Genomic DNA, 15,711 nt, shown 5'->3' with positions numbered 1-15,711 from the left:
AGTGAAAAAATGTACATTTACGTAATTTTTAAAAAATGTCCCTTGGTAAAAATCGCTACGAGCAACTGTTCTCAAGATATTTAGAATGAAAACAGTCAATACATGCCATTATTGACAAAAAATAAACATGTTGAGTAGATAGTTATTTGACCGAAATGATAAATTTGGGAACTTTTTATTTCTTTTAATTAATCATAAATTTTTCTTCGAAAAAATGATGATAAAACAGTTTCTGTTGAACATTTGCCACAAAAACATTTAAAAAATGTTTAATTTGTGTCAATGATGACAGGTATTGATAATTTCGATTCCAAATATCTCGACAACCATTACTCGTAGCGATTTTTACCAAGAGATCTTCTTTACGTAAAAAACTTCGTAAATGTATATTTCTTTACTCATTAGTTTTATACAGGTACGGACGAAAAGTTATTACTCTTCAAACGAGTTAAAAATATGTAGGTGACGCCCTCTACAAGTAGGAGTCATATTAATACCAAAATCAAATTTCTTATGTCAAAAATTGTCAAATATTGACGTTGTTTCAGAAATTATTTGAAAAAAATCGAAATAAAAATGAAACTTCTACACCCTGTATCTCCGAAACTAAGCATTTTAGGACATACATTTTTACGGACATTTTTACTTATTTTTCACTGCAGAACATGCTGCCGAAGTTTCTGGAATACAATTCGGACCACCCTGTATATAGCTTTAGAATATCGGTCTATACATTTGTGTCGGGTTCTTCACAAAAAATCTGGGTTTTTCGCTAATAGAAGAAAATCTCAAAAAAATAAAAAGGTATTTTTTGTAAACACCAATCTTTGACACAATGGATTCCAATTTGTCAATGATATTTTACTAAAATCAACTCTTTGTATTTTTTTTTTTTGGTTTCCTATCACTGGAGGTGATATACCTCCTAAAACGTTGAGCGTTATACGTACTCGTAACTATGTAATTTAATCGCTTAATAATAAGTTGCTCTAAACACTTCAGAGAGTTTAGAGAGTCCTTAGTAAAGCTTAGTAAAGTACCCACTAGCACTAACACCAAGAACATGTAGTATCCTCTTCAGCTACTTGAAAGTGTTGATGCTACAGTCATTTTTTCTCAAGAAAGGCGTTCACCAAAGTAAACAACATATCAATTTTATTTTGTATTATATTATAGTTTAATATTTTTTTTGAAAAATATGAAACTAACCTCCTTTCGATTGACATTTTTGTACTTCGTCCATTCGGCAGGTGAACTGTCAAATCCATGGCACCAGCCAACATGTCAGGAGGCGTGTCCTCAGTGATCTGCATCATAGTCACTGTCCCTGCCCGAGACCTGAAAAACAAATTAAAAATTTAATAAAACAGTAGTAATTAAATTATCTAAAAGTAGTATCAGCAATATTTATGGCGCCATTCTATTTTTTACTAAAATTTTACGAATTAATTCATCAGCATTTCTCTGAATCAACATGATTTATAAAAATATGCAATTGATCACTGATTAAATTATTGTTGTTCAAAAATATAATTTTAGTAATTTATATTTTTATTTTGATGCTTTATCTTGATGTAAAAACCTTTATGAAGTATATTAAAATAATTTTATATAAAAACTATATAAATATTTTTTTGAAGCCAAAATTCACGGGATTGAAATTTTTTTAATTACTAATATCGCTATTAAAAAATAGGGGTTGACGGTAGAAGGGCGAAAATTTGGGGTCGTTGTAAGTATTTTTAATGCTACATCATAAGAAAATTACAATAAAAAATGTTGTCAAAAAAATTGGGCTGGACCATCCTCATAATTTTATGTTGTAAAAAATAGATAACAACCTATTCCCAGACTTACTGAATATAATAATGATAATAATAATAGCTCCCGTATATAGCGTTTAACGCCTTGGGAGTAGCAAGGTACAGCTTGCCATACTAGAGCCGTTCGGTATACAAGAAAGGTAATGGGGGCTAGCACTACGCTTTAACCGCCTATTATTACCTCAGGATTGTAAATTCCAAGTACTCACTGAAGGCTGAGTCGACCTAGGTACCCAAACTATTTTTATTTTAATAAAAATAGTCGGCTGATGCAATGCCAGTTATAGGATTCGAACCCACAACCTTGAGATTGGTAGACGAGAGCCTGTACCTCTACGCCACCGGGCACCGCTTATTGAATATACATATGAAATTTCATACTGCATATGAAATTTCATCAATATCGGTCAAGCCGTTTCGAACAACTATGACCATTGCCTGGAAACTTATAGAACACCTGACGCAGATATGCATATGTTCTTTCAGAAATTACTGAGTTTGCTAGAGTCCCTGCCTGTGAATAGCAGGTTGATCTTGTGTGGTGACCTTAATATTGACTTCTCCAGTGTGTGTGATGCTCGGGAATCTCTCCAGTCTATCTTCGAGACTTTTGGTGTAGTAATGCATATTGGCGAGTAATCAATTTACGTATACAGGGTCGGGTATAAAGTCGTGGCACATCAAAATTTCATTTTGTTAAATGAAACCCCTTGTATATTCTTACATATTTCGATTCTTCCTTCAGTTCTAAACAAAAATTGAGATACACACAACGTACCTCAAATCAACCGTTTCCGAGTTATTGTCTTTTGAAAATATCACTTAAGTATACAATTCAATTTAATTAATTTCGATATGTTCGGTTTCATTTAACGATGCCATTCGGCGGAAACTGTGATACTTAATAATATTTGAATATACATATGAAAGTTAGCATTTATAGATGTATAAAATGAGATTATATCAAGTCTGGAAATTAAAAAAAAAATGGTTTAACATCTCAAATCTAAAACTCGATATCTCGGAAACGGTTGGATTTAGGTACATTATGTGTATGACAATTTTTGTTTAAAATTGAAAGACAAATTGAAATAGCCAATAATATACAGGAAATTCCATTTAAAAAAAATCTTTGAGGTGCCACGACTTAATGACCGACCCTGTATACTTAAGGCATTTAAAAACCCTATAACTTTTGTATTTAACTTTTTGCGGTACCCCGTATACTTTGGCCAATAATTGACCGTTTTCATACATATCATCGACCCTGTATTAGAAGAAGAAGATTATAGTTCTCGTCTCACATACACACAGATCTTCCCCTGCTTTAATTAAATTAACAATTGCATCTACTTATCACCTTATTTATTTAACTAGTCATGTCTAAAATTACACATACTTCAAGTATGATGAGCCAATAATATAATATATGAATTCATGTAATCAGTACAGTGAAAGTAGTAATAAAAGTTTTCATGTTATCTTATTAATACACATCAATTTTATCGATAAAATATTTGGTAATTTTGGGTATCGAATATTTTTATATTTTAATCAAATTTTGGCGGTTTCGTAGGACGATTCAATTATGGAGCTTATTTTTTATGGTATTTAACCAACCAGAGAGAGGTGCATAATGAGATCAAACTAATGAAATGGATACGGATTTGTCACACATTAAGGCGAATAGGCAGCAACAGTCGCAGAGCTATTGATCATGCAAGACACACGTGGAGTTAAAAAGGACAATTAAAAAAAAATCGAAACAGTAAACCGATCATGGCGAAATGTTATATCAATTTGAAACAACCGAAACTCGAAAGCATTTACTAAAGCTATATGCTCCGCATAGATAAAATTCACAGATTTTGCAACATGCGCAACCATCATAGGCGTATTGAAAATACCAGACACAAGTCGGCGGTTGTCGGCAATCACCTGTTTTTTTTACATTTTATATTAACTTGTGACGTCATTTGGAAGAGCTCAATAGAAATATAAAAGAACTAAACCTTGTTTTTAAAGCACTTTGATATTTGTGACGTCAGCACTCCGGCAGTCTAGCGTAAACGTATCGCTAATCGCCATTCACAAATATATTCCAGATACGTATAATGAACAAGCAAACCGTTCGCAACGCAATTTGATTTTTATCGTGATGGCTTTTTTGTAAAAGTGAAGAATTTAATTAGGAAAATATTAATGATGGAGATGAACGTGTGCGGATTCGTGAATGGTCACGATCACGGTCACGACACTATGACGTGAGTAGGAGCCCGAATTATGCAAAAAAGGGGGTCAGTTTAGATTAAGTTTAGATTAGGTCTATATTTTTATTAATGCAAAACCAACTAAAACCAAATTCTAATCTAACCTAAACTCACTCCCTCTTTTGCATATTTCGGGCTCTTACCTGGGTATTCCTAGGTTTAACCAATATTTGAACTTATGATGTAATTTATGGATGGCCCATAAAATTTAAGTTCGCCGTACAAAAAAATTACTTTTCACCAATTTTCACAAAAAAAATTAAAAGTTATATATCATATTTTTTATAGAAATGATGGAATAAGGGTGAACAGGGTGCCGGTAGACCAAGAAGATCCTTGGAATGTAAATGTTAATTTATACTCGAATTGAGTTGCCTCACAGTATAGGCATATTTTGAACCCCTATCGTGCATATTTACTGTAGATAAAAATAAATTAAAATATAGTTGGCTTCAACGATAATTTAGTTTGCAGCTTCTTTTCATCATACCTAATAAAAAACCATTACAACCACTACTCATAGTATGTACCTATGTATTCTTAAACATCATTATGAGATTTAAGATACATAGGTGCCCATAATATGAGTAGCGGTATTGACGGTTTCATCATCATTTTTTTTTGTTATGAAGAAAATAAGCAGCAAAATATATTATCGATTGCAGCAACTATACCTATTATAGGGAAATTAAAATAACTTTGGTTGCACATCATAATACGACCACCAGCAAACTCCATTAGACGACGCAAGGTGTCATTGATGACGTGCACCCAAAGTTGTTTTAATTTCCCTACACTTAGTTTACAAAGTTTACATTCAGTATGTCCAATTAATATAGAACATTTGCAACAACAACTATGCATATTCTTAAAAATTTCCTACCATTATATTTTGATAGTTGAGTTTTTGAAATTATTTGTTAGCTTCTTAAACAAAACAGACCCATAATAATTCAAATCTTTATCATTCAAAACTTCCAAGAATTATGAAGTAATCTCACGTCAAATTTTTTTTTAAATTATTGCATGCCTTAAGTATTTGCAAAGTTAACAAAAATATATCTTTGCATACCTTGCAATAAATATATTTGGTCCAATTTATCAGTTCTATATCATATCCGAAATTCAGATTGTGTATACACAATAAAGAGTAAAGTAAGTATGACACAATAAGAAGTTACAACGTGAACAACAAAAAAATGGCAAGTAAAAAAAAAATTGAAACGTCTTAATTACTAATTACAGAGTCCTTCCCTTGAGTTCTCCTGCCTAAAATCTATATATGATCTTCTCTAAAAATTTTAAATATAAATGATTAAACTCATACAAGTTTACTAATTTTAAACTTAAGATAATTATTTAATTATTAAATCCATAATTATATTAAAATATAACACTTACGAAGTTAATAAATATTAACTATTTCTACTTAATCATTTAATAATTCTGATAAAAACACGCTTGATTTTGTATTTTAGATATCATACGGGCTATAATCATTAATATGACTATATTAACAATACTTAAATAAAAATTTATTTGAAGGAATGCTACTGTATTACAATAATTGTAAAACAACTTATGTAATAATAACTCGGAATAATTATTAAAAACTGCTCATCGCGTTATCGATGTCGGCGTCTTGTCACTTTTATTTAGTCTTGTCACTATTATTTTATTAACCGTTTAGGTATAGTGTGATTTCAGATAATGCAGATTTTAATGTGCCATTTGTGGTTTTTTTATTGGAGTTTTTTTGCATATTTGCATATTTGGTATATTCTATGAAGGGATTTTAAGTGCTCCTGTCCATTTTTCAATTATTAAAGTGCCTATTTAGATACATTTAAAATTAATTAATTAGTGTATAGTATTTGTGTTATGAGTTTTTTTATTTTTTATGAAATGTATTTTTTCCCATTAAAATAAGCATAGCTTACTAAATTACTAGCTAGCCATTTTTAAATACAGGGTGTTAATTAAGTATCTGGCCAAACTTTAGGAGGTGATTGTTTGAGTGTTTTTAAGGTAAAAAGTTTATATAAACATGTGTCCGGAAATGTATAATTTTAAAGATACAGGGTGTCGAGGTGTTTTCTAATAGACCTTTTTTTTATTAATATCTCAAAGATCCGTTGGCCGATTTTGTTGACATTTCGCCGCGTTGTGAACTTTGATAAGTTAGCACTAATTAAATGATAATTATTATTTACAACAATATTCAAACAATAAAAACTTATCCCAATAAATATTTGGCAACGCCTTGGCTTCATTTGTTTTTACGCCTGTTGGCGGTGGATACCATGCAAGCTTTTTCTTTGTCCTAAGTTGTTAATTAAACAAATAATAATCATAAAAAATATAAGTCCTAATAGCCTAAATTTTAGAAAAATGTATCAGCAGATCCGATGAGACCCGAGTTATTATGTTTTGGAACCTAATGATTTAATTAATTATTCCCTTTAATGCATTTACCTATCTATCCTACGCGCCGAGAAAAAATATTGCATTAGTCTAAATTTATTATTTTGTGACTTTCATGTATGAATTGCCCCTTGCTTGCACTTGTACGGAAAAGAGTTAGATTAAAATAGTCAAACTGTACCTAACAATCCATATGCCTTGGCGCATAATCTTTTTTATAATATTGGCTTTTTTTATCCGCCGGCCCATACTAAACATCCATATCCATAGAATAGTTGGCCCACTGATAAGACCTCATTTCGGCCTCGGCCCTCGAACGTCCTTGCAACGCCGGTTAAACTATTACGTGTTGACAAGTTGATGATTAGGCAGGTTATTGAACTCGGCCGTACCACATCGCATCTAGCATGTCGCTTTTTCAAAGATGGGTCCCATATAAACGCGCCCAGAAGTATTTTCAATACTAAAATGAGAGTAGGACGTCCAATAGACTTTTCGAAATCTATTTTTTTTTCTTTCTCTTGAATACCGTCTCTAACATTTTCTATGCGTATCTCGGATACTACTGGAGATAGAGAGTCGTTTTAAAAATTGTCCCTTCGATTCGATTGTCCCTAATTCCATTATAATCTATTTTAGACAAAAAAAAATTCAGATAAAAGTTGTAGATAATCATATCCTTAATGAGATTGTCTCCTCCGCTTTTTTTTCCAAAGCTCGTTATTTTTGACATATGATACAAACATATATTTTTTTAAATTTAAGCTATAGTTGGTCTTCATAAAAAGCGTCGTTTTTTAAGCTTTTTAGTTATAATTTAATAAGCAATAATATATTTTTATCGAAAAATTACCGAGTTATAGTCAATTCTTATAATTTTTAAACAATTTCATTTGGTTAGCCATGGAAGTGTATGTCAGGGCCTATTTTTCATCTGGTCGGGCCCTAAGGCCCAATCAAAAATTCGGGCCTTCTTTTCCAACAAAATTCAAAAATTCTCTTGTTAGTTTGGGTTAAAGAAATAAAACAATTATTTTTATTTTTTTAATAATTTAAAAAACTAAATAAACATTATTATATTCAACAAAATAAATAATAAAAAACAACAATTAATTCTAATTTAAAAAAATGCATTAATTATATCAATCTAAAGCTTATTTTATATAATTCTGTTTTCCTTATTATGCAGAGGTAACTGTTTTTTTTTTCTCTGCTATGTAAATTTACATTTGAAATTATGAATATTTTACAACCTTTAACGGGCCCCCAGACCACCGGGCCCAAGGCCCGGGCCTTATGGGCCTTATGGTAAAATAGGCCCTGGTGTATGTAGTGATATTATTTTTTTAAGTCTTAGTTTGTGTAATGTAAATTGTAAAGAACCGTTTAATAATATATTCTGACTTTTAATAAGTTAATAAATTTATATACTTTTTATAAGTAAAATAAATCATAACAAAATAAGAATATCATGCAATCTAAGTGAAATTAGTGAAGAAAGATAAAAATTGGCTATAACTAAATTTAACTTTTCTAACAGGTCTTGAAAACCGTTTTCTAAGAAACGTAATATTCACCGGTCACATATCCTCGAAAATGTATGGCCAAGAAAAGTTGAACTAATAATCCTACATGCTTTTCTTCATTTGAAAAATTCATATTTACAATTTTTGTTTATTTTAATTTACAAAGTTTGGATGTAACAGCTTCACATTTCTGAGAGCACAGACGATTAAACTTAAAAATAATAAGAATTGGCTATAACTCAATAATTTTTCGAAGAAAACATATTATAGCTTATATCGCTGAAAAGCTTAAAAAATTGTGTTTTTTATGAAGTCATGGCCAACTATGGTTTCATTGGTATTTACAACCTTTATCTGAAAACTTTTTGTCTAAAATAGCTTATAATGGAATTAGGAACAGTTTTTAAAATAGTCGAATTTTTTTTTTAAATATCTAGTAAGCCATGAACTTTTTCAAAAATCTGAAAAGCGCATATTTATGACCCCAAAAAACTGCAATTCTGTCCCGATTTAACCGACTCTCTATCTCCATTTTAGTTTTCTAAATACCCATAGAGAACATCGTAGGAAACTCACCCTGTAAATATACGTATAGTGCTATTCCGTGATTACTTGAAGAAATTTTACATGAGTCCAATTAATATTTTCTTTATATACTTCATCGTTGTGGTGATTCGTTGTAAGTTTAGGAGCTACCCAACTTGAAATTACATACTGTATACATCAAAGCTACCCACTTTGGAACAGAGGTGATACAATTAGGGCGATGTCAAGTTGCAATTGTACAATGCACTTTAAAATTTGGTGCTCTATATTAGAATAAAAGATACATTTGCAAAATATAAATTTATAAACTAGACGTACTAATTAGTGTTGAAACCTACAGTTAAGTTTAAAGCAAGATGACTTGAAGTCGTAGCAGCAACAGTAATATTCAGGTTATTTATTGGTATTTTGACTACCATTGATTATTATTACTTCACAGTAACAGATATTTCTTATATACCTGTTTCAGGGAGCATTTAATCCACGCAAGAATGTTTAAATGCGAGAACGAAGTTCCAGTATGTTTGGTTGTGGATAAAATATTTCATTGAATATATTTGAAAAAAAAATAAAATTATAATTTTTTTATAAGGAGACTGTGTATATCTTCTTTTCTTCTGAAATTATCTTTATAATAAAAATCGTAAATGTCAGTTTTCTAGCATTAGTATCTTACGTAAACTAATTGAGTTTTACGATGTTTCTAATTCAATAATAACAATGCATTATAAATTTTAATTTTCTCGTACTATTAAATAAACAACCATTACAAGAAATAATATCATCAGTTGCGTAAACTTCAGAAAATAACTAGTAATTACTTTATTGTTCTATGTAATGGGTTCGGGTAATGATAAACATTGTTTCAATAACAAAAGATGGTCTAAGATGTTCGAATTCACTAGAACGAATATTTGAGTATTTTGTTCGATATCGTGATGCAAATGGCTTTCTTGTAGCTTTTGAATAATCATCATCACCTTGGATTTATTTGTATTTTTCTTTATACTACAATGTTACGAGATCATATTTCAAAACTTGCCGTAGGTAGGTATACTATAAAGATGAGGAAATCGGAAATAATATCTATATATCTAAGTATCATTAATTAGTTTTAGCAGTTGATTTATAATAACTAATAATAATTAATTTTGAAAGTGACAGAGTTCTTGAACCTTAAAATATATTATATAATATGGCCCAGAGAAAGCTACAATTAGGTTGGGTTAGGTTGTTGGGGTATGAGATTCTGTTTGATCCTTCACTCAGAGGCCTTGGGCCTATTGCGATATCCCTGTATTATTGTACAAAACCTTCCTCTCATTCTTTCTTTGCGTTAAAGCCTGTTCTGTAGTTAAAGCACTTCCAGCTCTTTGTAAAGTTCCCGATGTCGCTGATGTTAGCTTCTGCTGCTTCCTCTAGTCCCTCCAAAAAAACGCGCTCTAAAGTTTTAAAGCGTCGCCGTCGGGTTTGCAGTGCCGGATAGTGGCACGCCAGGTGCTCTATGGGTTCTTCGTCCCCTATATAGGCCTCTTCCTTTATAGCGTAGATCTCTGCTTGTAGAATATTACAGCTCTCCGATAGCTTTAAAGATCGCCTGATGTCCAGTTCCCCTGAGAAGATGCCAATACCTGTGCCTTCTGAAGTCATGGAATCATCTGTGTAGATTGATATCTCTAAAGTGTTCATTACTAGGTTTCTTTCCCATTCTTCTCTTGTCGGGGTGCGAATCCTTATCTTTTGTCCAAAATCATGTTTGTTGGGCATATAGTCCGTTTTCTGGTCTAGCAAATGTGGACTCGTGTTCGCCATGATTTTCCATATCATTGGCAATATTCACGAGTGACCGTAGTTGGTCTGGTTCCACAGATTGAATTCCATTAATAATAGAGCACTCTTAGCGGGCAAGTCGATTGATTACAAGTCCAGAATTACTTCTAGCGCAGCTTGCGCTGTGTTGTTTCTTGCTCCAGTTATATCTAGAACTGCTAATCGTAGTATTTTTGTGTGGCTTTTTCTATTAGTCTCTTTAAGAACCGCTTCCCATCATACTAGTGCAACATAGGTGATGATTGGTCTAACTACCGCAGTGTACATCCAATGTATAATGTATAATGTCCGGCTGTAGACCCCATCTTTTTAAAAAAAATTCTTGCATGCATAGGATGCATTTATTCCCTTTATCATCATTTTCTCTGTGTTCCCTTTCCAGGAAAGCTTTGAATCCAGTATGATTCCTAAATATGTTGTGTTTCCTTAGCAACTACAAGTTTCTTCCTTCCCACTTTTGGTAGCGCAAACTTGGGTATCTTTTCTTTTCTTGTAAACAAAATAAGTTCGGTTTTGTCTGAGTTGCCCATTCTGTTTTAGAGCTTCTTCAGAACAGATTCCATGATTTTACTGGTCGTCTGCAAGCCACGTCGCTTGATCTTAATTCCCTTCTTTGTCAGAGAGGTCAGAATCGGGTTCATTATGCCAGGTCCTGACCAAGCAGACAAAACAACGACAAAGACAAAAACATTCATGTTTTGCGACAAATTCAATACATTTCTGCGACATTTTTGTCTCGTTTCAAAATTCGGAGACTTTTCAATGTCCCGTCTCGAGTCGGTAAAGATCAAAGTGTCTATGTTTTGTTCGTATATTTTATAAGTTGTCGGCGCAGTGTGGATGGCGTGTGCTGCCAAGAGTAGGAGACCAGTGAAATCACACATGGTTAATAAAACGCATTCGCAACAACTAAACTTTTGACTTTTTGTTGTACTTTTGTCCTTGCGGTGTGGAAAATTATTTATCTCAAGTTTGTCTTGTCAGAATTCCCCATATTTTTTCGCAAGTTTGTCTTGTTTTAGTCTCAAAATTAGATAGATTATAGATAGTAGATACATAATAGATTAGTTTTATCAGCACATCAAAGAGGTATTAAAAGCGGACGAAATCACTTTAATCATGGGAGATTGGAATGCAAAGGTAGGCAGGGAAACAACAGAAGACGTAAGCGGACAATACGGCTTAGGCGTACGCAATGTCAGAGGAAATCGACTTGTACAGTTTTGTCAGGAAGAAGAATATATCATTACGAATACCTGGTATTAATTACTATACCGAAGATTGTATCCATGGACATCACCCCAACACACGCAGGAAAACGTTGTAAGAAATCAGATCGATTATATATTAATCAACCGGCGCTTCCGCAACTGTATTAAATCAACAAAAACTTGTCCTGGAGCAGATGTGCACACAGACCATAACTTACTTTGCTCAAAACTAAACATAAGGATTAAAAAGAATAGCAAACCGATTAAAAGATCACGAATGCAACAGGAGATATTAAAGGAACCTGAAATTCTAAAGAACCTATCACAGGAAGTGAATGGCAACATGCACACAATTGTAATACCACTTGAAAACAAAAGCTTTGAAGACAATTGGCAGGATATCAAAGTGTCTATGGCAGGATATCAAAGTTTCACTAAGAAATCAAAATATAGATGAAATGATTAAACCCAAAAAAACAAAAGCACGAAAGAAGTGGATGATGCAAGAAATATTAGGCCTCATGGAAGAAAGAAGAAAATATAAGAACAACGATCATGTCCAGTACTTACGAACGCATCGGGTAATTCGCAAAAACATTAAAGAAGCAAAAGAAACATGGCTTCAGGAATCCTGTACAGAAATAGAACACCTTCAAAGCTTACACGATGATTTTAACTTACATAAAAAGCTGAAAGAAATCTCTGGTGTACAGAAGAGAAAATTGGCATCAGTACTGCACAACGCTAGTGGACAAGTATTAATGACAAATGAAGACAGATGTGATGAGTGGCAACGACACATACAACAACTATTTGATGACGACACTCGGGAAGCTCCAGAGATACTATTGGCAGATTATGAAGCAGAATGTGGTCCAAGTATACTCAAATCGGAAGTGGAAAAAGCCATACAACAGGCAAAAACAAACAAGACTCCCGGACCAGACGAAATACCCGTTGTAGATGATTATTCAAAATTAAAAAAAAATAACCAGCTTTTCCAAACCCCACAAAGTTTCGTAAACAAAATGTGACATCGAATTTGTCAATGACAATCATATTTTTGTTGGTATTTTAATTGTAGCTTCTCTCTGGTCGTATTATAACTTTATCATCATTTCTTCTGTGTTCCTTTTCCAGGAAAGCTTTGAATCCAGTATGATTCCTAAATATTTTGTTTCCCTTAGCAACTACAAGTTTCTTCCTTCCATCTTTTGGTAGCGTGAACTTGGGTATCTTTTCTTTTCTTGTAAAACAAAATGAGTTCGGTTTTGTCTGAGTTGCCCATTCTGCTTTAGAGCTTCTTCAGAGCAGATTCCATGATTTTACTGGTCGTCTGCAAGCCACGTCGCTTGATCTTAATTCCCTTCTTTGTCAGAAAGGTCAGAATCGGGTTTATTATGCCGGGTCCGGACCAAGCAGACAAAACAACGACAAAGACAAAAACATTCATGTTTTGCGACAAATCCAATACATTTCTGCGACATTTTTGTCTCGTTTCAAAATTCGGAGACTTTTCAAATGTCCCGTCTCGAGTCGGTAAAGATCAAAGTGTCTATGTTTTGTTCGTATATTTTATAAGTTGACGGCGCAGTGTGGATGGCGTGTGCTGCCAAGAGTAGGAGACCAGTGAAATCACACATGGTTAATAAACTCATTCGCAACAACTAAACTTTTTACTTTTTTGTTGTACTTTTGTCCTTGCGGTGTGGAAAAATTATTTGTCTCAAGTTTGTCTTGTCAGAATTCCCATATTTTTTCGCAAGTTTGTCTTGTTTTTGTCTCAAAATCGTGTTTACTTTTTGTCGCCTTGGTCTGGACCCGGCATTACAATCAGCAACAGCAGAGATGATAATACCCCTTCTTGTTGCGTGCATCTTGTTGTGCGCTTTTTAATTGAGCTGTTTCCCATATCCGATGTAAGCTACAGTTAATAATATGAATTATTAATATACGAGCAAAAATGTGATTCTGTCATTGTCAAATTCGATGTCACATTTTGTTTACAAGAATTTGAAGGTATTAATTTTGTATAAACATGATTTTCACAACTTCCATGGTTCCGAAGTTACTATGCGATAGTTAAATGGCATTTAGCTACTAGCTGTGTCGGATAGGTTTGTAGCTCAGTCTCCCGACAGGATAGATTGATTACTGAATTGCTATTAAAAAGAATTTAAAGCCAAGGCGCGGTATTAAGCAAATGTAAGTGTAAAGATAAAAATAATGAAGAGGAGGAAAACAATGATTTGAATATTCTTCTGCATGTTGAAGAAAATAAAGACATTAGCTTCAGTCTGTTTGACCCCATCACTATTCTTCGGACAGCTACGAAGAAACTGGATGGACTTTAGAAGAAGTCTTCCATGAATGATTTCAGTGGATGGTTATCCTGTACATTCCCTTATAATTATAGAATATTTCAGGATACGTTCAAAGGAAACAATAGTTGTGCCATATCACACCATTAAGTGCAGCCTGCCAGGTCTCTGATCTTTCGTTGAATAGCCGTTCCTTGAGCTACAAATATTTCGATTATTCCTTGAATTATTGTGAATGTATATGTAATATGAGCGAGGCCATGGAAGTGATTGGAGTAATAAATAAAGTAATCAAATCATACACCACGAATACTATTCTCAACTCAACTAATCCTGTTGTAGATGATTATTCAAAATTAAAAAAAATAACCAGCTTTTCCAAACCCCACAAAGTTTCGTAAAACAAAATGTGACATCAGTCAATGACAATCATATCCACGCTGGTATTTTAATTGTAGCTTCTCTCTGGTCGTATTATAACATTTTAGTATTTTGAAGGTAGAGTTTTGCAACAACATTTAAATGCCTATTTTAAATAAAACGAAATTCTAAACGAAAAGTACAACTTAACTTTTGCCCTCTTCAAAAGTCTAATACAACTTTTGACCTTGAAAAAATTTGATCTTTTCAAAATTTACATGCAATTTCCTATGTAACCATGTTCGATGCACCACACGATACATTTTCCACAAACCAAAAAAAATCTGGAACCTATTTTAGAGGTGAACATTCACGAGTTAACGCCGAGTAATTAACAGACGTCGTACATATATAGACAGTACTTAAAATAAATCTACTTCCAATTCTAATAGAATTAAAGATGCAATTCCTATCCGCTCATTATATTATTGCCGGCACCAACCATTTCTGGTATTCTCGCTTCAATTAAATGAAATAATCTCGTTTAAGCGAATATCTTTTAATGAGCCCCTTCAACCACGAAAGACATTTCGATACGAGATTCGAATGGTAAAAAAAGCCGCGAGAGAGCAGCGACTCGGCCCGTCATCGATAATTGACCATGTCCGGCATTTCAGGTGAAAGAAAATACAATGCAAATGGAGCAAAACTTATTCCCGCTAACTTTTAACTATCGCTCTGTTATTAACGATCGTTTGTTATAAAGTAATGCGACTGCCTTTAATGGTAGTATTAATTCTGGTCAGGTTCGCCTCCATTTGCGAGCGTGTACGGAAACGAAAAGAAGATGTGTTTTTCTTCTTCTTTCTTCGATACGTAATTTATCGTTATCTTCGGGCAGATCGTTAGAATCGGCGCGCGCGGTCGTTATATGCTAAGGCTAATTAGAGTTTGATTTTCCCTTGCTAAAGGTGAATATTTAATTGAAATCTGTAGTAACGATATATTTGTCCACAAATATCGATAAAGCTACCAATATAACAGATACCGATATATCCCTTTATGAATACTTTATATCGGAAATATCTATATCTATCTATATTCTCAATATCCATATATATTCGATATGATCCTATTAGATTTCGTACAGGGTGGTTGTAAAATAATGAATAAATATCAACATCTCGAGAACGACATTTTTTTTTTGGAAATTGCTCGGCCACATCAATATTATTTTTTCCGGGGCAGATTATGCAAAAAATGAATATTATACAGGGTGTCTCGAAAATGCTTTGTTCAAAACAATTTTTTTAATGACAACCCTCGTAGCAACCTAATTATTATTTTTTGCATTTTTGAATTGCCCTTAACATTCTGAATATTTTCCATGTAAGTGCTAT

The 15,711-nt window shown here is 32.9% G+C and overlaps 1 protein-coding gene across 4 annotated transcripts in view; it reads right to left on the bottom strand.

Moving 5' to 3' along the window:
* Nucleotides 1–15,711, bottom strand: part of LOC115889505 (cordon-bleu protein-like 1) — a 494,950-nt gene that overhangs the window by 74,398 nt on the left and 404,841 nt on the right. For all 4 annotated transcript variants that reach the window (XM_030909519.1, XM_030909520.1, XM_030909523.1 and 1 more), the window contains one exon: nt 1,210–1,338. In XM_030909519.1, the coding sequence (XP_030765379.1) occupies nt 1,210–1,338 (129 nt within the window). The remainder of the gene's footprint in view (nt 1–1,209; nt 1,339–15,711) is intronic.

The sequence above is a fragment of the Sitophilus oryzae genome, unplaced genomic scaffold (genome assembly GCF_002938485.1).
Source record: "Sitophilus oryzae breed Bouriz unplaced genomic scaffold, Soryzae_2.0 scaffold_815_pilon_pilon, whole genome shotgun sequence".
NCBI classification, from domain to species: domain Eukaryota; kingdom Metazoa; phylum Arthropoda; class Insecta; order Coleoptera; family Curculionidae; genus Sitophilus; species Sitophilus oryzae.
This window is presented reverse-complemented; position numbering and strand designations above follow the sequence as displayed.